Raw genomic sequence first — 26993 nt, 5'->3', positions numbered from 1 at the left:
GCTTTTTGTGCAGTTTTTTTCAGAAAACAATAATTGTTACTATATATTCACAAACAGTACTCAAAATAAGACAGAGTAGTTGGAGCTCATCTTGCTTACAAAGCAAGATGAGATCCAACTACGCCGCTTCTGGTAGTCATGTTATTATTTATATAAATTCAAATTGTTTTAATAATGGAATCTTTTATACAGCATTGAAGATATAACGAATAAACAAAAAACAGTTGAAAAAAATAAAAATTTACTTGTACAAGGCTTCAAACGAAAAATGAATAATAGTTTTCATACTAATTCTCCAAATTGGAAATTTTATGTTAAAACCAGACTGAAGCAGAATAATATGTCTATTGTTTGCAGCTCTTGAAAGTGGAGGTAAAATAAAGAAATAGGGAGGAAGATGATTTGTTAAAATTCGGTTTCAATTAAGAATCTGATATTCAAAATCTATGAAAATGTTTGCAATGAAAAAAATCTTCTCTGGCTTGCTTGCTGTCATCATATTTTAGAATTATTCATTTTGGAATTATTTTAAAATATAATAATATGGGTCATTTTTAAAAACAGACAACTACTGATATTATTATCAAATAAATATAAAGATATTGAAAAGTCCATCTAAAAATAAAATGTAAATGTAAATCGCTTTTCTTTTTTTTTAAAATAAAGAGCAATCTAACAAGCCTTCCCGGGAAGTGCGTGCGGTCGCACACCTTGTTCATGCTTAAATTTTAGACAACTTGACCACATATTTATAAGAAGAATTTGCAGCAAAATAAAGCTATAAGATACTAGAGAGAATAAAACAGCAATACTTGAAGAAAGGAAACAAAGACTAAACGAAATAGAAAATCTAATTATAATGAGTGAAAAAAAATTGATTATTAAAAAAAAAAAATGTTGTAAAAAGATAATATATCTAAATATTTTACTGGTTTTGTTTTCTTTTTTTTAGAGCATTTGTTATTTTCCACTACAAAAATTAATACAAGTCGAGGAAAAAAGCAGACGAGAATATAACAAAAATAAAAATATTTTTTCGCAACTTTTTTAAGTCAGTATATTAAGGAAATACTTCATAATTTGGGCTAGAAACACAGACAATTTTTAAATTTGTTTTTCAAATGTCTTTGCTAAACTTTAATGTTTTTATCAATGCACAGGAAAGCAAGAAAACTGATTGCTAATTATTCGTAAAAAAAAAATTTTTTTACAAGTTTTTCATGTATAAAAATGAAAAATGCTCTGAAACCTTGTGGGCTAGTGCATTGTTAATTTACTGAACTTTTTTAACAAAATTTTTAAGAGCCTATTTATAGCTTTTTTTTAAGTTTTTAAATATATTTAAAAACTTAAAAAAAAGAGCAGTCTTATGTTTATTATCTCTAGTAATTTGTATTGATGTTGGAAATTGGGCAATATAAAAGAAACATTTTCAGACATGCATCAAAAGCAGTAAACACATTTATTAAAGAAATGTTATTCTTTTATTTAACTTATTCTATTATTACAAAATTTATTAATCAAATAATATTTTTTACAAATAAATAGCAATTTATTTTCTTATTTTCCTATTATATAAGTAATGAGAAAAAACGTCTAATATATAGCAAAAGTATATTTTAAAAAGCGAAAAGATGTAAGAACGAATAAACATTATAAACGAATAAACGTAAGAAAAAAAAATTAACAAAATTCCTTATAGTTCTTGCGTACATAGCAAATTAGTATCTGTATTATATGGGCTGATAAAAATCATGAATAAATTGCATATCAAAACTTTCAAATGTTGTTAAACGTTATAAAATATTTTTTTTTTAAACAACGACTCTAAAAAAAATAATACAAAAGTTGCATAAAAGTTTTATTTAAAAAAAAAATATTAATAATTTTTTTAATTATTAAATTTTCTATTATATTTAGTTAAACTTTTTATTGCGTTACAATTTTGTTTCCTTTTATTAGGTTTTTTTTTTTTTTTTAGTAGTTTTCTTTGTTAAGCCTTTTGCCGCAAACTATTAAAATGTTTTATAAGTTAAAAGATGCGAACTGCCATGGTTAGTTTGTCTAAAAAAACTACTTTAAACGTGGGCAAATAAGGCGTACAGCCACACATGCTTCCTGAGAAGGCTTGATCTAAGTATCACACATAAGACAATCACAAAATCCTGCAAAATCAGCCTACAGGCAGAGATTTGTTTTTATAATTTAGTAGGCGATGGAAAGTATTTTAAAATTCCTTTGTGGGAATCGGACGCAATTGTTTTTTAAGATGAAGCTATATTCAAACTTTTAAGGTATTAATACAACTATTAATACAAGAAAAATAGTTAAGAATTAAAATATATATATATATATATATATATATATATATATATATATATATATTATGCTTGTGTATTCTACAAATAGAGTGCTCAATGTTCTTAAAAAACAGCAATAATAAAAACATTTATCTAATTTTTATTAAAGTTTTTTTAAATATACTTTTTATTGTATTATGGAATATTTTTTAATAATAAGTTTACAATTATAGGTTCAACAAATTTTCAATGAAAGAGATATAATGACATTTGCACAAAATCCATTTGTAGTCACCCTGGTGTGCACATTTGAAACAAAGGTAATAAAGATTATTTATTATCTAAAGAGATTCCTGTCTTCTCTGATAAGTTGTTTAAATATGCCTCATATCAGGATTGGAGTCAAATATATTTTATTGAATAAAAATACAAATACAAATACATTAATTCTAGATTTGAATAACAAATTCATATACAAATATATGCAGTCAACATTTTCCAAATACAAATACACATATTTGTTCTTCAGGTTAAGAAAAAATATAAAGATTTATTCAAGACAAGACCAATATAATGGTCTACAATCAAAAAATCAAGGAACTTCTTGGTATTTTCCAAAAAAATTCTGGTTAACCTAGTTTATGTAATTACAAATACATTTCAATCAAATAAAAATACAAATACACCAAATTAGCCTAATTTTACAAAATACAAATATGTATTTAACCCTGACCCTGCTATATCCAATAAAATAAAAAAAGGCAATTCTCAGCCACTTAACCATGATCAGCCGCTGAATGTGGCTTAGCCAAAATTTATACAAAAATGACTTTGTTGTGCAATTTGCAAACTTGTTTGAATACACTTACTTTTGTTAAATCATGAGTATTGATGGTTTAGTTTTCTTACTTTAATGTTAGTCATGTTTGAATTCAAAGAACTTGTTAGAATTTTAATGTTGAATTTTCTCAAGATCTGTTAAATTAACTGATAATATAAGTTCTTCTGCAGTCTACTTGCACAACCATGGATAGTTTTATGACTTTAGTCATAACTAAAACCCTGACCGAAATAAGTCATAATACTAACATATTAACATTATAAATCATGAATAATGAAAAAAACAGTTTTTTTAATCATAACTAAAGTCTTTTATATTATGTTGTACTTACCCAAACACTAAATCTCACTTGCCCAAACCCTCAATGTATGCACTGAAGCCCTCTCTGATATCTATTTTAATATGATGTTATTAATGATGTTTTATGCAAAGCTGTGTAAAGTTGAAATATTGTTATTAGTTCTGACTTTTTTTAATGTAGTTCACCTCTCCAAGACTCCGGAAGGTCACTACAGTCATGGAGTCATTTTTATTATTTTAACTCGATCTCAATCCTCAACTCTGTCAATCCAAACCAGTTTTTAACAATTTAAACAAAACTGGTTTATTTATTGGAGTTTAGGGTTATAAAATAACACCAACCTGTTTCTCTGCTGCTTTGATTGCAAGTTTTTATTTACCTCTAATAAAAAAGTTAAAAAGAAGTTCTTATATATTCTTTTTTTTGTTATTATTATTTTTTAAATTATCTATTATAAAAATCAATCTAATTTTTATAATAAAAATTAAAAAAAAAATGATACTAACTAAAATTTGTATGATTATTATTTTTGATTGATAATCAAAAAAATGTTACAAATTTAGTTTGTATCATTCTTTAACAAGAATTTAAATAGTTAAAATTGAAAACTGGAGGCCGATTAGTAAAAATTTAATTTAGGCTTAATTTTGATTTATAAAAATATTTAAACAAAGCATAATTGTTATCTAACTTGCTAACTAAAGGCATACTTGTTTTATATTTATTGAAGAGAAAATATTACAAAATTTCAATGAAACATAATTCATTTAAAAGATTTTTATATAAGTCAAACAACATAAATAACAAAAGTTTTAATTTAATCACTCAGTTTTAAAATTTTTTGAGCTGGCTGTAAAAGCGTGGAGTGTTTAGCTTTGAATAGTTGTTTAAATAAAATGTTTGACAAAATTTTAAAACTTCTCATACATATATTATTCTTAAAATAACCCAAAAAATATAAATTATCAATTGATTCAAAGTAGTAAGATAAGGAATGCAAACAAACTGGCAAAGTCAGATCCAGGGCAATAAAAAGTACATAACAAAAGAAAGTAAATTAACTTAAAATGTCAGTTGGCTTTGTCAAGCCACCTCTATCTAAAGATAGAGGTGGCTTGAGTATGGTGATTATCTTTGAGATAAGCATCATACTCGTTACAATATGAATATGTATCAGTGTCAAGATCTTCATAACCAATCTTAAATTGAAGGTAATCAGCAATGTATACTAAAGCCATTTTAACAGCATCAGTTAAACTAGAAGTTAAACTAAACTCTAATATTTTTCAAAGAATCAAATATTTCACTTTCCTTTTTTTGTTAGTTGCCTCTGACAGTTCATGCAAGTATGACCAACATAAAGCTCACTAAAGTCTGAATCATATTGTAAAAGTAGTTTTGAGTGCTCAATTTTTGTTTTTTCTAAAACTTGTTGAACCGAAATAAAATAATCACCACCAACACCTTGGCGCAACTTACTAAATGCTTTTTCAATAGGGTAAGATGTAAAGTCCCCAAGTTTTACAAATTTGTGAGATGTTTTTAACAAATATTTTGTTAACTCAACTATTCCTTTTAAGGTATGAACTATTGCTTTAGATGCAATAGTCAGTATTTTAATTCTTTTTTTTCCATTATGGCAATCCATATCCACACATCCATATCTTCACATCCATATCCTTACATCCATATCTTCACATCCGTATCCTCACATCCATATCCTCACATCCATATCCTCACATCCATATCTTTACATCCATATCCTCACATCCATATCTTCACATCCATATCTTCACATCCATATCTTCACATCCATATCCTCACATCCATATCTTTACATCCATATCTTCACATCCATATCTTCACATCCATATCTTCACATCCATATATTCACAGATTTGTGATAATGAAAGTATCTGTTGCAGACAAAGATCATCTGGTGATTCAATGACAGAGCGCAATAGGTCTCTTAACCTTTTATCATCACCCAGTTTGTGAACAATTTTCCATGCATCTATAAACATTTTTAGAAATACAACAGTTCCTTTAAGAATGGTTTGGTCTATTTTAGGATGTGTTGATAAATCAGAAAGTGTTTCATCACAAAACACTCACAAACATAAAGAAACATTTTTTTGCTCAACAGGTTTTGAAAAGATTGAAGCTGTATTTAAATGTGAAAGAGTCACAAGTTCTTACTTTCTAAGTTGTAAAGGTTCTTAAGATCATCCCACCTTGCAATTAAATTATCATCATTGTCCTTGAACTGAATTTCTTGAGTTTTTTCACTAATCCAATTATTTCTTATGTTTTTCCATATATGAACATAATCGTAAACTAAAAAATTGTTATTTTAGTCAGCCATGACCATTTTAGTCTTCAAAGGTTTCAAAAAGTGAGAAAAACTTTACATTGACTTTACTATTGTCACTTTACTATTGTCACTTATAATCGTCACACAGCTTTCATTTGTGTTTGAAATTGATCCAAGTATAAAATCAACTACTTCATACTGAAAATCTGAATCAAGACAACATACTGGAATCATGCATAATATAAAAGTGGGTCCAACAAAAATACATTTAATCATAACAGCTAATATTGTTTTTGTTAATTTGTCTGGTTGATAAACAGATTTCCCAAAAGGTTCCCCACCGTGATAAGTTAATGAAGCTTTAACATATACTTCATCAACTATTAAGATGCATTGTCGTTGTCGGTTAGTAAGTTTGCAAAAAACATGCAAAATAAACTCATCATTGTTTAATTTTGAAGCTTATGATGTCAATTTTTGTTGAGTAGGAACACTGAGAAGTTGATAATCATTTCGAATTCGCTTATAAAGTGCTCTTGAAACAGAAAAATATTAAAAAGCTTCGAACAATAGTGTTTGAAAAATATAGTGTATCACCAATACTTAAAATTTTCATAGAAGATAAACTTTCTATAACAACTTGTTTTTTTATCTATAACTCAATATTAGTCAAATATCTTATAGCTTCAGCCAAGTTTGACCATTTGTCTAAAATAAAAAAATAAAAAAACATGATTTTTAGACAAACTTGTTACATAGCATAAGCATCCACAATGGTATGTCTCATATTTTAAATTAGATAAAAGATTTAGTATGAGCCTATAATATTCAGATAACAAAAATCTGTAGCAATTAATTTTTTTTATATACCTAACAATTTAAAGAAAGCTTATCTTACTTAGGTAAACCACAGTAAAATTCAGATTAAAAACAAATCTTTTCATTACATTTGTAGACAACTAGGTTTTATTTGTAGACAACTAGCTTTAATAAATCTTAAGGTTGTTTTTTTTTTTTTGTAATGAATAATCAAATCATTAAAATTCAAAGAGTCCATGGCTTTGAAAGTCTCAAATTGATCAGCTTGTACATTTCTTGCACCAATTGATGAAGTTGTAACCCTTGATTTTGGAGGTGCAGATGGTACAAGGCTGGACTTAACACATTGAAAAGTAGAAGGCGGAGAAGAGGGTCTTTTCTTACCATAAACAATAATTTTTGAAAAATTTATAGGCCAGTGTTCAGAACATACAACAGTGTATTTGCTATCAGGAATGTTGCTTCTTGGAATAGCTGAAAGCCCCTTCCTACATTCTTCTGGATCTTTTGGTAATCTGTAAACAGCAATTTTTTTTTTATCTGTTAAATAATTAGTAAAGCATTTTGCAACACAACACTTTAAAGGCATAATAAGTCTCAAGAAATATTTTTTCTTCTAATTTTAAGCAACTATATTAACTTTCAGCAAATTTTTCTGAGTTAATCGGCCTCCAGTTATTTTTATGATTTGCACAATTAATAGGCTTGTGTTTTAGATAGCCGTGGAAGTTTTTATTATAATTGTTTGTTATTTTTATAACTTACTTACAACATTTACTGTAATTCTTTTGAGACCAGATCATTTTTTGACTCAGTTGATTTCAATTCATACCTGATTTATAGTTAATTATATTTTAATTAAAAATTGATTAACCACTCAGAAGCTATTCAGCACTATTTCAAAATATAAAATAAGTTTTCTGTTAGAATTTAGTTTTTTGTTTTGATTTGATGTGATTTTCTGTTTGGTTCTTGCTTTTGTTTTTGATTTTATTCTAATTTTATTAATGATTTTCGATTTTTAGTTGTGTTTTTTTTTTCAGGATTTTTGTTTTATTTTAGTTATAGATAATGAATTTGAACAAAAAATATTTTAGAAAAGTTTGTGCATGGTCATGGAATATGTTGAAGGAGGCGATTGTGCATCACTGTTAAAAAATATTGGAGTTATGACTATAGATCTTGCGAGACAATATTTTGCGGAAACTGTTCTAGCAGTGGAATATATTCATGAGTATGGCATTATTCATAGAGATCTGAAACCAGATAAGTATGATATGACAATTATTGTTTTTAAAATAGGTTGATATAATCAAGATGTTTTTTTTTTAAGGAGTTTTTTATTTTTTATTTTTTTATAGTTTGCTCATCACTGCTTTGGGGCATATAAAATTAACAGATTTTGGCCTTTCCAAGATAGGACTCATGAATGGTAAATAATTTTTTTAAATAGATATTTTTGAAAGTATACAAATTTACACAGAAGTATTAACAGTACACAGAAGTATAAACAGTACACAGAACTTTTAATGGTACCTCAAATTACAAGTAGTACCCAGGGGCGTGGTCTAAAAAGTCCATGCGGGATTTTATTGAAAAGGCTTATATATACAGAATTTTACCATATATGCTAGATGTAAAGGCCCATGTATATATCAGGGCCTTGACTAGGCTATTCACAACCCATGGGGGGGGGGGGAGGAGAGAGAGGCAGCAAATTTAGGGGTCTTTTTGCAAAATAAATTTTTAGTAATACCTAGTTTAAGATTTTTGGGCCCTAATGACATGCTTTTTGAAGGGGCCTCTAATCCACTAGTCATGGCATATATATATATATATATATATATATATATATATATATATATATATATATATATATATATATATATATATATATATATATATATATATATATATATATATATATATAACTCCTAACTGGTTGACAGAAAGTTTTGTTAACAAAAAAGAAAAATTAAAATGCAAGACCCGAATTTTTTTTTTGTTACTTGATAGACTGCCTGCCCTAACCAAACCCTCAGTCGATGTAGCAGCACTCCCTTGCGAGTCAGGCTATAAGATAGTCGATGTAGCAACACTCCGTTGCGAGTCAAGCTATTTGTCAGTCGATGTAGCAGCACTCCATTGCGAGTCAGGCTATAAGATAGTCGATGTAGCAACACTCCGTGCATGATTTACAGTAAAAAAAATTAAAATATTGTTTGTATTATTAAAAACATTCAGGATGTTTTAAAAACATTCAGAATGTTTTTAAAAACATTTTGGTCAATTAAATTTGCGTTTTTGCGGTTTTTTTAAAAAGCGATTAATTTGTAATTAAATTAATGGTTTTAACTTTCTGACAACACACAAATGTTGGACGAATGTCAAAAGTAGTTAAAAGTGGCGTATTTGTTGGCATAAGAATCATTTTTTTCCTTCCGTACTCCCAAATGCAACAATCTATAGAACTAAATATATATATATATATATATATATATATATATATATATATTATATATATATATATATTAGAGTGATGACTTTTTTACAACCTCGTTTCCCTGTATCATTCTTTGATGAACTTTCTTTAAAGATTAGATAAAATTTTTCTTTCAAGGTGATTTGATAAAAAAATGTCACACACAAAAAGATTTAAAATTTTTTATTTATAAGCATTTTGCCTAATTTTTGAAGTGCCTTTGAGCAGTTACAAAATTGAACACAAGTTTCAGAGTCCTGTATATGCAACATTTTATAGAGTCATCAAACACACAAAGAAGCCAATTATTTACAATAATGTCATCGATAATGACAGGATGAATCTTGTGGAGGTTGTCCTTGCTGAGGCAGAAGTCATTCAGGTCTTGCAAACTTTGATTGCAAAACTTTCGGCAATGTTGATTTGTATGTTTTCTAGTGTTTTTGCAAGCATCTGAAACCTTTAGGATTGTCATTTAGCACAGCAGATAGTTTATCAAAATCTTCATGCAGGACAATTGACTGCTAAACCAATGGTTGGCCCATGAGGAGGAAACAAATTAACAGATTTTACGCAGCTTTTGACTTGTTTTGAAAGACACGAGTTAGCTGGTAAAGAAACTTTGTTGTCTCTCCAGCCGCCTGTTTCCTTAATCTCATTTGTACCATTGCTGACGGCTGCTCAATTTATCATAATTGCTCACCGAATCCTTCACAATGTTTGTTGATTTAGTTAATCCATTGAACTTATCATCTATGACAACGCGAAAAATGCATAGGTAGTCTTGGCACAAGCAGGTTTGTCAGTGGAAACCACCAATGTGACTTTTGCTCTCAATTTGCTTTTATACAGGTTCTCATCTTCTTTGCCCAACCATTTGTCTTTAACCTTGGTAATGTTAAACAGTTCATTCAATGCATTTGATCAGATACAATCAATTGATCAGATACAGTTAGAAAGTTCAATGTTTTGCTCCATAGGGCTTTATGCTCTTAAAATGCAGTAGTGGTGTAGTGGTAGAGCGCTCGCCTCACAAGCAAGAAGTTGCGAGTTCGATCCCCACCATGTCCCTGGTAGGACCGTGCTCACTTGTTTCTCCGTGCAGCGGTCTTGTTCGTTGAGGTTCGTGTTTCAGAGTTATAGAGTTGAGAGAGGTTTGTAACCACAAAAATAGCCTCCTCGACTGTAGTGGCCTTCTCAGCCACCTTGTGGAGGTAAATAAAAATAAAAAAAAGCTCAACAACAATTACACTGATTCTCTCTCTGTTCTTTGGTGGTGGATTTAAGAAATTTGAAGCGTCCAATGCCTTGATTTTTCTGGGGTATGCGACTCCTTTCAGTCATTGGTGTTTCGTAAATTGCTACTTTCTTGATGGGGCTTGAAACTGGATTAAGTTCTTTGTCGAAATTCCCTTGTTCTTCTCTGTGTTAAAAGTGCTCTTTTTAAAAGACATGTTATATCTTACTCAGCAACTTAAATTGAAAAAGCCTAAATGTAAAAATTAAACACGTAACAAATTAAAGGAACTGTTACTAAGTTTTCGTACATTTTATTTAAAAACAAGCAATTCAAAAGACACGAATGAAATATTATATCCCAGTTATATGTTTCTATATAAAGCACAAATATCAATGTAGCTCACTAAATAATAAAAGGTCTCTTTTAATTAGGCAATAATAGTGTTGAAACAAAATTAAGGTAATTTAAACTTAACTATCTGCTTTGAACACTTCACTTATATATCAGTTTATACCACATTGCAAAACTGTTAAAAAAAACTCTACACAAGCTTCTCGAACGCATAACATTCTACGATATTGTTGAAACTTCCAAACAATTCTCTCAGGGCAGTACCTTGAAATGTTTTAGGGGGTTTGTTTTTGTAAAACGAATAAGTTTAGAGTAAAAAATAAATATTTTGCATGATTTTTATAACAAAATTTGCATGAAGCAAAGACCACTTGGTACAAAAAGGGGCGTCCATTGCACCTAACAACAATGCCCTACATTACATTTCAATTTGGTTTGTGCATGACCTTTTTTAATATTTCATTGAAATAATGTTCATTTTAGTCATTAATAGGCAAAAGTTCATCCATTCGTGCTACAGGAAATTAATTTTAAGAATAAAAGTTAAAAAGTCATCACCCTAATATATATATCAGGAAGCTTCCTGATGAACCTACTGATAGTAGAACAATTTGTTGAATACAAAAATTAGATTGCTGTTTTTACTAAATTATTATTGCTTTGTTCTTTAAGAATTAGATTTAAGATAGAGCACTCTATTTGTAGAATGCGCTAACATTATATATATATATATATATATATATATATATATATATATATATATATATATATATATATATATATATATATATATATATATATATATATATATATATATATATATATATATATATATATATATATATATATATATATATATAGAACCCTTAGATGTTGTCCGAAAGTTTTTTCCATATTTTGTTGACAAAAAGTAAAAATTAAAATGCAAGACCGGAATTTTTTTTTTTTAATAATGATAGACTGCCTGCCCCAACCAAACCCTCAGTCGATGTAGCAGCACTCCCTTGCGGGTCAGGCTATTTGTCAGTCGATGTAGCAGCACTCCCTTGCGAGTCAGGCTATTTGTCAGTCGATGTAGCAGCACTCCCTTGCGAGTCAGGCTATAAGATAGTCGATGTAGCAACACTCCCTTGCGAGTCAGGCTATAAGATAGTCGATGTAGCAACACTCCGCGCATGATTTACAGTAAAAAAAATAAAAATAAAAACCTTTTATTAAAAAAAATAAAAATAAAAACATTTTATTAAAAAAAATAAAAATAAAAACATTGTTTATATTTTTAAAAACATTCAGAATGTTTTAAAAACATTCAGAATGTTTTTAAAAACATTCTGGTCAATTAAATTTGCGTTTTTGTGGTTTTTTTATATAACGATTAATTTGTAATTAAATTAATGGTTTTGACTTTCGTCCAACACCGAAATGTTGGACGAAAGTCAAAAGTAATTAAAAGTGACATATGTGTTGGCGTAAGAATCACATTTTTCCTTCCGCTCTTCCTAAAGCCAACAAACTATAGATCTATATATATATATATATATATATATATATATATATATATATATATATATATATATATATATATATATATATATATATATATATATATATATATATTTATATATATATATATTATATATATATATATATATATATATATATATATATACACACAAAATAGATAATGTATTATTATGGTATAATTATAATAATACAAATACTCTTGTCCGTTTAAGAGTGCTCAATATTATTATATAATAGAGCAATATTTATTTATTTATATAAAATGAATAAAAACCATCAAAAGTTGTTTTTATTCATTTTATATAAATATATATATATATATATATATATATATATATATATATATATATATATATATATATATATATATACATATATATATATATATATATATATATATATATATATATATATATATATATACACTTATATGTTGTCTGAAAGTTTTCTTCTTTTTATTTTGTTGACAAAAAGTAAAAGTTAAACTGCAAGACCGGATTTTTTTTTTATTAATTGATAGACTGCCTGCCCCAACCAAACCCTCAGTCGATGTAGCAGCACTCCCTTGCGAGTCAGGCTAAAAGATAGTAGATGTAGCAGCACTCCGTTGCGAGTCAGGCTATTTGTCAGTTGATATAGCAGCACTCCTTAGCGAGTCAGGTTATAAGATAGTCGATGTAGCAGCACTCCGTGCATGATTAACAGCAAAAAAAACAAAAATAAAAACATTTTAATAAAAAAAATAAAAATAAAAACATTGTTTACATTGTTAAAAATATTCAGATTGTTTTAAAAAACATCTATATATATATGTATGTATGTATGTATGTATGTATGTATGTATGTATGTATGTATGTATGTATGTATATATATATATATATATATATATATATATTTATATATATATATAACATTAAGCACTCTATTTTGTAGAATACATTTTAAAATTGTTTAAATATATATTAGGCTCCTTATTAACATTTGTTGAGCACTCTTAATTGTATTTTAACATTCTGTGTAAATATGGAAACTAATAATTTCACTTACTCGTTGAAAAATATACATATACTAGATGAAAAAAGTTATACTATTTCTTTGATTGAAAAAATTGAGCATTTTATTAAAAGAATTCGTTGGAAAGCCCATTTTTTCTTAAAACCATATACAAACACAGATGATGTATTTAATAATAACCAAGATAATGATAATTATGGATTTAAAACAAAAAATACCCTACCTTTTATGCCAGATTTGGAAATTTTTGAAAATGACCTGTTACATTTAATTAAAACAATAAAGTTTCGCCCTATAAAAAACGAATTTCAAACAGAATTAAAGTAAGATTATAAAAAAATTAAATCAAACCCTAATATTTTGGTTTTTGCTGATAAAACAAATAATATTTACCAACTCACAACAGAAAACTATGAAAAAATTTTACATGACAATATTACTAGTTCTTATGAGAAAGCCCCTAAAAATTTGGAAAATGCAATTAATTTAGAAGCACAAAGTATTGCTAAAAAAATAAACCTTGATAACAGAATCAAATCAACTGCCCCTGCCCAAGCCTTCGTAACACTAAAAGACCATAAACCAAACTTTCAAAACAAACTTCCTTGTAGGTTATTGGTTCCCTTAAAAAGTGAGATTGGACATGTAAGCAAAATTAAATTGGACAAAATTAATAATATTCTTTGAAATAAATTAAATATGGAACATCGGAAAAATACCACTGATGTTATAAATTGGTTCTCTATAATTGAAAATAAAAATGACTGTACATTTATTCAATTTGATATTAATGATTTTTACCCTTCAATAACTGCAGATATTTTAGATTTTTGAATTTGCAAATTGCCACACAATTGAATTTGCAAAAGCCACACAGTTATTCCTGAAGAAACAATCCGTATAATAAAACATTGTAGAAAACTCTTACTTTATTTTAATAAGGAAACTTAGAAAAAGAAAAATATACATGACTGCTTTGATGTAATAATGGGCAGTTATGATGGAGCAGAGATTTTTAAATTTGTTGGACTATACATTTTAGATTTGTTAAGTAAAATAGTTAATATAAATGATTTAGGCCTTTATCGTGACTATGGTTTAATATTAATACGTAAAAAATCTGGTCCACAGCTAGATAAAATTAGAAAAGATATTATAAAATTTTTTTTCAAATATTGGCTTTCAAATCGAAATAAACATAAATTTTAAAATTATGAACTTTCTTGACGTCACATTTAACCTCTCTGAAAATTCATATAAGCCTTTCAAAAAACCAAACGATGAATTATTGTATATTAATATTAACTCAAATCATCCACCCCAAATTCTAAAACAAATCCCTATTTCAATTAACATAGGAAAAGTGTTTTTAAAGTTGGTCAATAAGTATTTCCCTCCCTCTAATAAATTACATAAAATTTTTAATCGAAATACAATTAAAGTTAGCTACAGTTATATATATGTGTATATATATATATATATATATATATATATATATATATATATATATATATATATATATATATATATATATATATATATATATACATATAACAGTGTCAAAACATGCCTGGGTTCGTCCCTGTACATGTATTATATGCATATTTATCTTACATATTATGTATATATATATATATATATATATATATATATATATATATATATATATATATATATATATATATATATATATACAGGGGCTATTTGAGGAAAAATATATGGGCAGCAGTAACCCACAGCCACCGACCCCTTCCTCCCACTCCCCCCTTCCTCCCTTTAGCCAAATATCAGCTTTTTTTGTGTGTGTAAAAACCAATATTTGCCGTAAAAAATGTCCTCAATTTTTAATTTGGGTGGTGCCCAAATACAGTAGATGCTGTCAAAATTGGTTTAGAGTATCCCCTAATATATATTTTGGAGCCCAAATATGTTCGATGCTGTCAAAAGCGGTTTAGACTAGCCCCTGATTATTATTATTATTAAATTGAAAACCGAAGTGTATAAATTACATGGAAAGTAATCACATAAGAGATTACTTTATAACAGTTGAAATTTACTTTTAACTTTGTATATCCTATTCTATACATTTGTATAAGGTCTCCGTGAGTTCTTCTTTTCTCTAACAGTTCCAGGTTAAAAACTTGAAGTCTATTTTCATATTTCATTTTTTTTAAAGATGGGACCATTTTTGTCACTCTTTTTTGAACTTTTTCCAAATGGTCTATATCTTGTTTTTGGTGAGGATTCCTAACTGAGATAGCATAGTCTAAATGTGATCTTACAAGTGATGTGTATAATAGTTTCATGGTGCAGATATCCAAATTTCTAAAAGCTCCATTAACCATTCCCAAAATTTTGTTTGCATTATTTGCTGCTTTTATGACTTGATGGCACCATTTTAGTTTATTTGTAATAATAATGCTCAGATCACTTTCTATTTCGGTTTCTTGTAATACTAAATGTTCATTATTATTAGTCATATTTATCACGAAATATTCGAATTTTTTTTTTTTTTTTTTCTAAAGTGGATAACTTTACATTTTTTTTCATTAAAACACATACACCATAGGTCTGCCCATTGTTGCATAGGTATAATATCATCTTGAAGCTTTGATCTTTCAGAATCGTTGTTTATTGAAGCAATCAGTTTACTATCATTGGCATATAGTTTTAATGGAAATTTGTGTCCTGTAAGTCATTAATATATATAACAAATAGAATAGGCCCCAAAACTGATCCTTGAGGGACACCGCTTAAGACTCCTCTCCACTCGGATTTATGCTGACCCAAAATAACTCTTTATCTTCTATTACATAAGAAACTGTGAAGCTATTTAACTATTTTTTTTGAGAAGCCATAATTTTTTATCTTGTGAATTAATTTCAAGTGTGATATATATATATATATATATATATATATATATATATATATATATATATATATATATATATATATATATATGTAGAATACACTAACATAATTTATATATATATATATATATATATTATATATATATATATATATATATATATATATATATATATATATATATATATATATATATATGTATATATATATATATATATATATATATGTAGAATACACTAACATAATTTATATATATATATATATATATATATATATATATATATATATATATATATATATATATATATATATATATGTAGAATACACTAACATAATTTATATATATATATATATATATATATATATATATATATATATATATGCATTAGCCTGTATAACCCTGTATGTGCACATGCACATACAGGGTTATACAGGCTAATGCAACACTATTTGATTACAGTACTACTAATAGTAAACAGATCTCAAGCATTTTATTTTTAAGGTTGAGCGTTATATTTTAAGCAACATTTATGTACCTTTATCTGTCCTTTTCAGTGACAACAAACATTTGTGAACAGACAACAAACCAGTTTAATGATTTCACTGTGTTTGGTACACCAGACTATATTGCTCCTGAAGTCATTTTAAGAAAGGGATATGGTAAGTAGTTAGTTTATTGATATATCAGTGGTTTAATTACTGTTTTATTTTTTAGCTTTTACTTTATCTCCTCAAGGTTGAGGGGGTCACAACAGTCAAGGAGGGTAATTTTCTTTATGTTGATGTTACAATTCTATAACTCCAAAGCAGCTTCAATAATCTTTAGGAACAAGCTTAGTGTGGTACTACTAGAATTGTAGTGGGGTAAAATATTTTCAGTTTTGCCGAAAAGGGAATAATGTAGTAATGGTGTAATGGTCTGTGCTTTGTTAGTTAGAGGCTCCAAGTTTGATCCCTATTGTTACTCAGTGCAGCAGCTTTGTTTGTCAAGGCTTGTGTTAAATTTAAAGTGTAACAATAATTTTAAAAAAATGTAACCTCCTCAACTGTCAACTGTAGTGATCTTTCGGCCTTTGGAAAATAAATACCGTAAAAATAAAAAATAAAAACTTAATTGTGCAACCTTGAATTTTTAAAGATTTTTTTCGAAACTAGTTTTAACAATTATTTGTATTAGCTGCTTTAACTTGTTGGTGGCCAAATATTATTTAATTTGTTATTTTAATGAACCTTATTAAAGATCTTTGACAAATTCAACTTTCCTAATTTTTCAAGTTTTTTTTTCAGGCAAACCAGTTGATTACTGGTCTTTGGGTGTAATCTTGTATGAGTTTTTAGTTGGCATTACTCCATTTTATGGTGAAACTGTTGAGGATGTGTTTGACTCAGTACTTGTTGGTAGGTTTATTTTTTATTGAGAACTTAAATTTACAAAAAAATTTTAAAACATTTGTTTAAAAATTAATTGTTTTCACTGAAAATATGAAACATAGCAGAAGTTTAAAAAAAAAAGTTTTTTTTAATATTCTGTTTATTTATCTGTTTACAAGTTGAATGGCGTGCAGTCTAAAGACTGTCATAAAAATTTAAAGTTATGAGAAACTCAAATAGTAATAATAAATTTAATCTTGTATGTTTAATTCATTGTTTGATTTAGTTTATCTTGCATAAATTTTACAAATAAAATTTATATCTTTATAAGTAAAATATATTATTTTTTCAATTTCTTTTTTCAATTTACTTCAAGTTATTTTTATGGTTAGTATATAATTAGTGTTATGGTTTTAAGGTTTGCAGAACTATCCAGTAATATCCAGTTATTTCTCTAAACACCTGGTTATTTCAGGACTTTGTCAGCTTGCTATTTAAAACATGAATGAAAGATGTTTTACCTTTTGAGATTTTTTGTTTTAAATTCTAATATATGCCAAGAAATTTTTAAAGCATTCAAGTACAAATTGATGTATATTTGTTCATGAAAAGTTGCTTTTGATAACATTAAACTTTAAAACTTTTTTTACTTCTCAATGCGGCGTTGAAAACTTTTAGTTGAAAACAATAACAAATAAGAACTCATAAAAAGAGTTACTGCTCGAAGTTTTAGTAAGTGACTTTTAGAAAGTGACTTTTGGTAAGTGACTTTTAGTAAGTGACTTTTGGTAAATGACTTTTTGCTCTAGTTATTTTAGTACTAATTATTTTGGTTCTAATCTCTAAGTACTAAAAAAAAGCAAGAATAGATATCTACACAAGTTGTCGCGTTGGTATGACAAGGTTCTAACTGAAATCTTTTTATATTAGGAGAATTTAGAAAAAATCTTTAAACTTTTTTTTAATGTTCAATTAAAATTATTTATATTATTTGTTTATTTTTATTTGTTTATGTACTCTTTTTTTGGTTGATATATGAAAATACATAAATAAATAAAAACTATTATATAAATATTTTTATTTAGACAATAAAAAAAAAAGAAAAAATGATTTACTTTCTATTCTCCTAATATAAAAAAAAAGTTAGAACCTTGTCAAACCAATGCGATGAAATGCTAAAAATAGATAAATTTATATTTAATTTTTTTTTTTTAATTGTTGTTAAGTTTTTGTATTTTTGTTTTTAAATACATTATTTTTTTACTTTTTTTCTTTTCTTTGTTTTTATTTTTGTTTAATCTATGAATAATTTTTTATATGAGATAAAAGAATGTGGCATTAATCAAATGAGTATTCAAGATAAAAGAAAACAGTAAAATAATATAGTTATCATATAGGAGCATATGAGCCAAGACAAATAAATTTAAATATTTAAAGTTTCATTTAATTATACACTTTCAGAAAATCTTTTTGTTCTGGAAAAAGACTTATTAGAAGAAATGAGTTTCACCATTTTATGAGAAAGTTATGAGTAGAAAAAATTTGATCCTAATACTATTTTTTAATTAATATATATATTTTTTTTCACTATGATGCTATTTAGAAACCTTGTTTTTATAAGCCTCGCTTTTATTGTTTTTATAAACCTTGTTTTAATTGTTTTAAAAACTTAAATTATCTTAGTCTGTTAAATATACTGTTGAATACTTTTGAAACTATTGTTAATTGATTAATAGTATTGTTAAAAATTATGAAACATTTATATGAATTAATTATGTTTATAAAGTACATAAAGTAATATAAAAACTTTACATAAAACATACATTACAAAAGTACATTACAAACGTACAAAAGTACATTTGTAATGTACTTTTGTACACATTTTTTTTAGAAATTTTCATTTGTGATTTTTTGTTCTGAATTTACTTTTGACATTTTTTTCCTCATTGTTTCAACTTTATCTGTAGACATTGTTTTATTTATAATTTAATCAAGCTCAATATTTTTACTCAAAAATGACAATTTTTTCAAAAAATCTCAAAAATGTTATATCGCTTAAAAAAAAAATTATATAAGGACCATATAAGTAATTTCAAAATGAGTTTAAAGCTAATTGTATTATATCTTTTTAATAGGTGAAATTGAATGGCCAGAAGGAGAAGAAGCTTTACCCATTGAAGCTGTCGAACTAATAAAAGCGCTTTTAGTAAATAATCCAATGGACAGGCTTGGGACAGGAGGAGCATTTGAAGTAAAAGAACATAAATTTTTTATAAATATGAACTGGAATCATTTGTTGCGTGTGAAAGCAGAGTTTGTACCTGTATTAGGAGATGAAGAAGACACAAGTTATTTTGATAGTATATATCTTTTTGTGCTAATTGCTAATATAATATTATTATTATATTAATTTTAGATATGTGTGTATATATGTCTGTGTGTTTGTGTGTATATATGTGTGTGTGTGCATATGTATATGTATATATATATATATATATATATATATATATATATATATATATATATATTTATATATGTAATATTTTGAATATTTAATAACGTTGAATAAAATAATACTGTTTCTTGTTAGAACTTAAAGTTTCATGACTGATGGCAATTATCAGCTATGTCTTTTGCATCAAGAAAAAAAAAATCTCTAAAAAATGAAACTTAAACAACTAAACGACATCAAAAATAGATCAGAGCTTAGGCAAATGTATTCAAATGTTTTATGGAACAGCATCAGACTAAAAGTGTAGAACACAAGATGTTGGTTAGTCATGCAAGGAAATCTTTGTTGTTTAATAATGGCCATTTTTAGATAAACAAGTTGAGTAATTTGTTTGATGTTACTATAGAAGCATTTTGATGTTACTATAGAAGCATTTTGATGATGCAGAGGTTTGCAAGTTTGTAGGAATATTTCTTTTCTCCGAGTTTAAGATTTCTATAACGAATTCAACGTGAACTTATAAGACAATGATGAATTGCCAGTTTTTAATAATCCTAGCGGCCAATGGAGAAAAATAAAAAGCATTTTGCATATTTAATTAAATGTAACTAAAGCTAAACATATTTATACAGTGAAACCTAAAAGTTGTTAACTATCAAAATTTCCACAACCATCTTATTAATCATTCAAACTAGCTACAGTCTCATTGAGGAAATATAAAACATATATAGTTATAAAACACCTGTTGATTTTTCTGTTGTTTTTTTCTTTCTTGTTAAACTTATTGGTAGTTTTCAATTTGTTTTCATCATCATCATATGATGTACCTTTTTTTTTTAAGCATCATCGTGATGTATCTTTTTTTTTAAGCATCATCGTGATGTACCTTTTATTTTTAAGCATCATCGTGATGTACCATTTTTTTTTATCATCTTATGTAACTTTTATTTTTTTTAGGCATCATCATATGATGTAACTTGTTTTTTTAACGATCATCATATGATTTACCTTTTTTTTTTTTTATCACCATCATATATCATGTAAATTACTTTTTAAGCATCAATATATGATGTAACTTTTTTTTTTAAGCATCATATGATGTACCATTGTAGAATCGCATTGTATCGTTATTGCTAAAGCTAGAAATTTCAATTTATAGTTCGCAGGGTTCAAATTACATCTAAGTTTACTTTTTCTTTTCTTAGATTTATGTTTTAATCAATCAGAATTGATAAAATGAACTGTGAGATTTTTCCACATCATTTATGCATTTGAATGATTTTTCTTTCCAAAAACTGATTTACTAGCAATAAAAAATCAGTACTTATTATTAAATTTTTACTTTTAAATTGTATGATGGCTCTTTGTTGTGATTTTTATGATGGTATGGTGATGGTATGATTTTTATGATGGCTCATTGTTGTGATTTTTACTTTTATATGTTATGAGGGCTACTTGTTGTGATTTTATGCTTTTTTATGCTTTTTTTAATTTTTTTTTCTTTGGCAACCATCTAGAATGCATATACCATGAAAAAATTGCACTATTATATATAATTTAAAAAAATACATGAGAATATATTTTAAAAATAATTATTATAAATAAATTGTTCCATTATCAAATTAGCAAAACTTTTTTAATGCTAATTTTATATTATTTTAGCACGAGAAGATCGCTATAATCATTTTATCAGTGATGAAGAAGAAAATGATGAAGGTGATATTGAGCTTGGCAACTTTTCCTCGTGTTCTCCGCGATTTTCTAGAATACTAAGTTCTGTTGATAATGAATTGAGTAGAGAAGTTCGAGATTTGCAACAATCTACTAAAGAAGGTGTACTTTTTATTTTATTTTTTAATTTACCAAAAAAAAAATTTTTTGAGTTTGAGTTTTGCGGAACTAATGTCTTTTTTATCTAGTAAACAGCATAAAAGAACATTTTGATGAAATCTCAGAAGAGACTGACAAAATAGCTCATCAAAGTTCAATCAACATTTCTGAAAAGACATGTTTGATAACTGATGAAGAAGATGGTAATGATCACAACATGAAACTTCTACAATTTCAAAGAAATGTCTCTTCACCCTACAAAGATAAAAGTGAAACAGATAGTGGTGCAATGACAGATAATGGTGCAATGACAAGCAGTTCTCTTGATAGCACAAGTAGTGGCAATTTTATGAGACAAATATCTCTTGATACAAAAAAAAGATTGGATGATTCTGATAGAGAAACAGAGTATGTTTGTTTTTGTGTTTAAAGATTTAAAACCTTTAGAAGTATTTGTTATCATTTTTATTTGCTTTTAAATGCAAGCAGTTATATAAGAATGTAAATTTATTTCACTATTTTCATATAGCATTGATAAATCTTAATAAATCAAGATTTATCAATGTTGGTATTGTATTGCACATCACAGAATCGTGACATCACATGTGTATTGTACATTGCAGAATTTTTTATACACATTTTATAAAATTTATAGTTCAAATAAAAAATTAAATACCAAAGCGTTTTTTTTAAATCTTTTAAAAATTTTAAAAATTTGTTGTGTTTTGTAGCAACACTTTGTGTTTTGCATTTTCTCATTGCTCTAAATTTTTTCTTTTAAGTGGTAGTAACAGTAGTTGCGATCTTTCACCACGGCGCTTTCTTTCAACTGCAACTTTTACAATGCAGCGTGTTCCTAGTCCAAAACAACCGTCTCCTTTAGTAATTGATACGTCTCGTGAAGATGATTTGACATTGCAGGGTACTTCTTCAGTTTTATCTGAGCCAAATACTCCTTTAGGTAAATCCTCAAAATTAGTATGTCACAACAAACTTCATCGTACTAAATCAACACCACCAATGCTTGATTTTAGCCGTGCTGTTCCTGAATTAGATCTGGCTGGTGAGAAATATTTTTTTTATTTGCAAATCTTTTTACCCACAAGTTATTTGTTTTTAGTGCTAGTGTAAGGCTTAAAAAAAAAGTCAAAAAGATGTAACTATAAAAACTTAGTGGTTAAGGTGTTTACAGTTTTTTTAAATGATAGAACAAAATACAAAACATTATTATGAAAAATTATTTTAATACTGTTGTTATTCTTTTAATCATACAAATAAAAAAATCTAGGTTTTTATCTCTCAACTTTTTATAGCAGTCATGGTGCAGTGGTTAGAGCGCATGCTTTATATATATATATATATATATATATATATATATATATATATATATATATATATATATATATATATATATATATATATATATATATATATATATATGTATATATATATATATATATATGTATATATATATATATATAAATATATATATATATATATATATATATATGTATATATATATATATATATATATATATATATATATATATATATATATATATATATATACATATATATATGTATATATATATATATATATATATATATATATATATATATATATATATATTTAAATGTATTTTTGTTGATCATTACAAAATAGAAAAAAATAAAAACTGAACTTTTTTATTACTTTTTAAATGTTTTAATGGAATTAAGGTTTGTAATTCTAAAAACTATTTTACTGTGCAAAAATCACTTAAAACACATTTGAAATAAAAATCTTTCTGTTATTTTCTGAAAGTAAAATTTAAGTGTGCAAAAATATGCTAGTAATAGAAGTAAACAAATAATATTTTTATTTTTTATACTTTAAATTTATTGTAAACTCTATCCAGGACTCATATTGGTTGTTTTTATTGTTTTTATTACAGTAATAAACAATGTTTACTCATCATTTAATAAAATAAGTTTTTGTTGATTGGTTATATTATGTGGTAATTTTTGTTTTTAAGTCAAAGTATAACCATGTTTACCAATGCCTTGAAATGTTTGCAGATAATTTTAATTTTTTCACGAATTATAGACTTTGAAATGTATTTTTGTTCACTTGCTTCTTTTTCATCTCCTTCCTTCTGTTTTTTTTTTTTTCTTTCCTTTTATTAGTAAGTTTGTATTTTAAAATAAGAATTCTATTATTAAGAAGCCAAAAAATAAATAATCTAAGTTCTTAACAAGAATATAATTTCAAATTTATCTTTAAGCAGTTTCTACTTTTTTTTTAGAAAGAGAGTTAATTAAGAAAAGAACACGTAGAAGAAACGCTCGTGGTAGTTTTCAAAAACTTAGATCTGAAGCTTGTTCACCACCTCCAGAAAATCCAACAGAATCACTTAATATTGTTAGTCCTACTTCTATTCGACCATCAATTGTAATTGAGCGAGGCAACCTTGCTCTTGGTTTTTCACTTAAAGCTATAAGAGTATACATCGGTAACACATCTAACTATACTATGCATCATTTAGTAGAGGTAAAAATATATTTTACAACCATTTTCAAGTATTTTTTTTAACATACAACGGTCAATAAAAATTTTTAACATACAATAGTCATTATAACTTTGAAGCTATTTTATGATTTTTGTTCTTGGTTTTATGTTGCCTTTTGATCAGGGGCGGATCCACGCCATCTAGTAAGGGGGCGGGGCGATATTAAGCTTTTATTAAAATTTCTTATCGCTTTTAAACAACCTCCATAATTTACTTCCGTTTTCAAACAACATGATCTGTTAAATATATAAATATCCAAAAAAAATTCTTTCCAAAATGTCTAAGGGCGATCGTCCCCATCGTCTCCCCGATGGATCCGTGTTTGCTTCTGACTTGTATACATTTTATGTTGCATTTTGAAATATTTGCGCAGCTAAGTTGAAGCTAAAAATCTAATGAGTTAAAACTGCTTATCAATTTGATTATTTCCAACGTTGTGAATCATATATGCGTTACAGTTCTTGTGAGATTTTATGATTGATATCTATTAAATTTTGTAGAGTGTTGAAGAAGGCAGTCCTGCATACGAGGCAGGTTTAAGAGTCAATGATCTTGTCACACATATTAACAATGAATCCATTCAAGGGTTGCAACATGTTGAAGTTGTCAGATTGATCCTTCAGGGCGGTGAAACTATTAGCTTAAGTGTTACTGAACTTGACAAAACTTCTATACGCACAGGAAGAAAAAGAAAATCTATCGGTAATAGAGTAATAACGCGACCTAGATCGCAATCGAGAAGTCGCATAAATCTTACAGATGAAACTAACCGTTTAACAAGTAAAAGGTCGCCTTTGTTTCGACGTATTCGACGAAACCCTGTTCGTAAAACCTCTTCTATAAAACGAGTTAACAAAAAAGGTTCATTTAGAGTTAATGCCCAAACATCAGAAAACGACTCAGCGTCAAGCTCTACGCCTTCAAGTATATCTCCTAATTCAATGACTTCCAGACCAGGTAATGAATTTTAAGATGTCTATTTTTTAACAAACTATTAAGTTGTCATTTACTTAATAATTAATAGTATTGTCTCCCTTTTATTTTTTCATTAAAAAAATTTTAAATATATTGTTTAAGCCTAAATATTCCGTCAATATTAAAATGTGTTATTAAATATTATCTAAAATTGTAAGATTATAATTAAGTATAATATTATTATTATAATTTTTTTTTCTAATTTATTATGCTTTATAACTTTTACGCTTTTTCTCTATAACATTACTTAGTAACGTGCATTTAAGACGCTCTTTCTTTGTGACATTTAGTATCTGGATTTAAAATGGTTGTTGTTTTTCTGCCTTACAGTAATGATCGCTTTTTTTTAGCTTTTCTCCATTGTGTATTTCCTAAACTTGCTCGGTCCGTAATGCATTCTCCTCGTCGTCGTTCTGTATCTGGTATACCTGTTTCACCACTGGCTCGTGCACCTCAATCTTCAGGTCGCAGTCCATCGCCTCTGACAACTATGTCAAGTCATACTCTCATTTCTCCAACAAATTCTTTCTCAGGTCATAATAAAATTACACTTAGATTAAGTTCGCCAGTGCTGCGGCGAGCACGATCTCCTGATTCTCTTGCTCCGACAAAACTTGAGGATGCTTTGAATCAAGCATACTTAAACGTAGACAACGATGATCGTCGAGTTACTCGCACTCAATCAATGAAAGAATCAAAAGTTAGAAAAGGTTATTTACTCAAAGATTGACCGAGGGGTTAACGATGGATGACCAAGTTGATTTTCGATAATTTCGTTACATTAAGTTGCATTTTAATGATACAATTTTTTAATAAAATTTGAAAATAAAAATTTTTTTTAAGTGCAAATCTTCGAAAACTAATATTAATTTGTATTTATATTTAACTCTTGTAAATATATAGAATATTTTTTTTGTGTGAATATATTTGAATTTCAATTTTATTTTTTTTATTTTTTTTAAATATATTTATATTGTCCGAATTCTCACTTTGAACTGAACTTTCCAAAATCTAACGTAACGCTCAGATTATATCTTTATTTAAACTAAACATGGTCTAATATGTAGTGATGTAAATATACTGGTATATTTTATGTTAAAACAGTTAAATTGTAAGGAAATTCTATATTCAAATAAAATATTACGGTAGTCATCAAAAAAGAAAAAATTAAGCAACCGTTTTTCAAAATTTATTAGTAAATTTCTCGTATCATCTCGGAATTTCGATTTAACACGATACTAAAAGATAACTGTCGTTTTGTACCTCTTTTACAAAATGTAAAAAAAATTTTCTCACATCGAATCGATGTTGTCTTGATTAGTTTCAATGCATGTTCTAATTTGCATAACTTGATCAATCTGATTTGAATCCAGTCGTAAAGTAGCTGTTGAATTCTTCAGCAATCAAATCATTAGGATCTTGGATAGGCAGTTCAACATTTTTTTTGAATTTAAAATAAAGACAAAATAAATACTATAAGTTAAAGCTAAATATTAAAGTTGAAAAAACTTATCGTCATATTATTATTAGTTGAAAACTTTAGCAACTTTTAAACCGCAAAATTTATGATTTTTTTTTTTTGAATGACTTATAACGTTTTTAAGAATCGCATCAACGTCTCCATCACGTCCGTTTTTTTACAAAAAGTAACAATAAACAAAACCGTTATTATTCAAAACTAAGAAATTAATAAATTAAAAAAGTTATAGTTCTTGGAATTTTAATGACCCACCTTTGGCATAATATATCTGTGACAGCACT

At 26.8% G+C, this 26993-nt stretch overlaps 1 protein-coding gene across 20 annotated transcripts in view; it reads left to right on the top strand.

Annotated features, from left to right (window-relative positions):
- Positions 1-26175, top strand: part of LOC100208413 (microtubule-associated serine/threonine-protein kinase 3) — a 95426-nt gene extending 69251 nt beyond the window's left edge. For all 20 annotated transcript variants that reach the window (XM_065801395.1, XM_065801403.1, XM_065801404.1 and 17 more), the window contains 12 exons: positions 2534-2620; positions 7673-7845; positions 7937-8007; positions 16611-16715; positions 17343-17453; positions 19562-19786; positions 21541-21711; positions 21798-22116; positions 22491-22771; positions 23994-24238; positions 24758-25214; positions 25583-26175. In XM_065801395.1, coding sequence (XP_065657467.1) covers positions 2534-2620; positions 7673-7845; positions 7937-8007; positions 16611-16715; positions 17343-17453; positions 19562-19786; positions 21541-21711; positions 21798-22116; positions 22491-22771; positions 23994-24238; positions 24758-25214; positions 25583-25962 — 2625 coding nt within the window. In that variant the 3' untranslated portion in view covers positions 25963-26175. The remainder of the gene's footprint in view (positions 1-2533; positions 2621-7672; positions 7846-7936; positions 8008-16610; positions 16716-17342; positions 17454-19561; positions 19787-21540; positions 21712-21797; positions 22117-22490; positions 22772-23993; positions 24239-24757; positions 25215-25582) is intronic.
- The last annotated feature ends 818 nt before the right edge of the window (positions 26176-26993 follow it).

Source organism: Hydra vulgaris, chromosome 07 (genome assembly GCF_038396675.1).
Source record: "Hydra vulgaris chromosome 07, alternate assembly HydraT2T_AEP".
Lineage (NCBI taxonomy): Eukaryota > Metazoa > Cnidaria > Hydrozoa > Anthoathecata > Hydridae > Hydra > Hydra vulgaris.
This window is presented reverse-complemented; position numbering and strand designations above follow the sequence as displayed.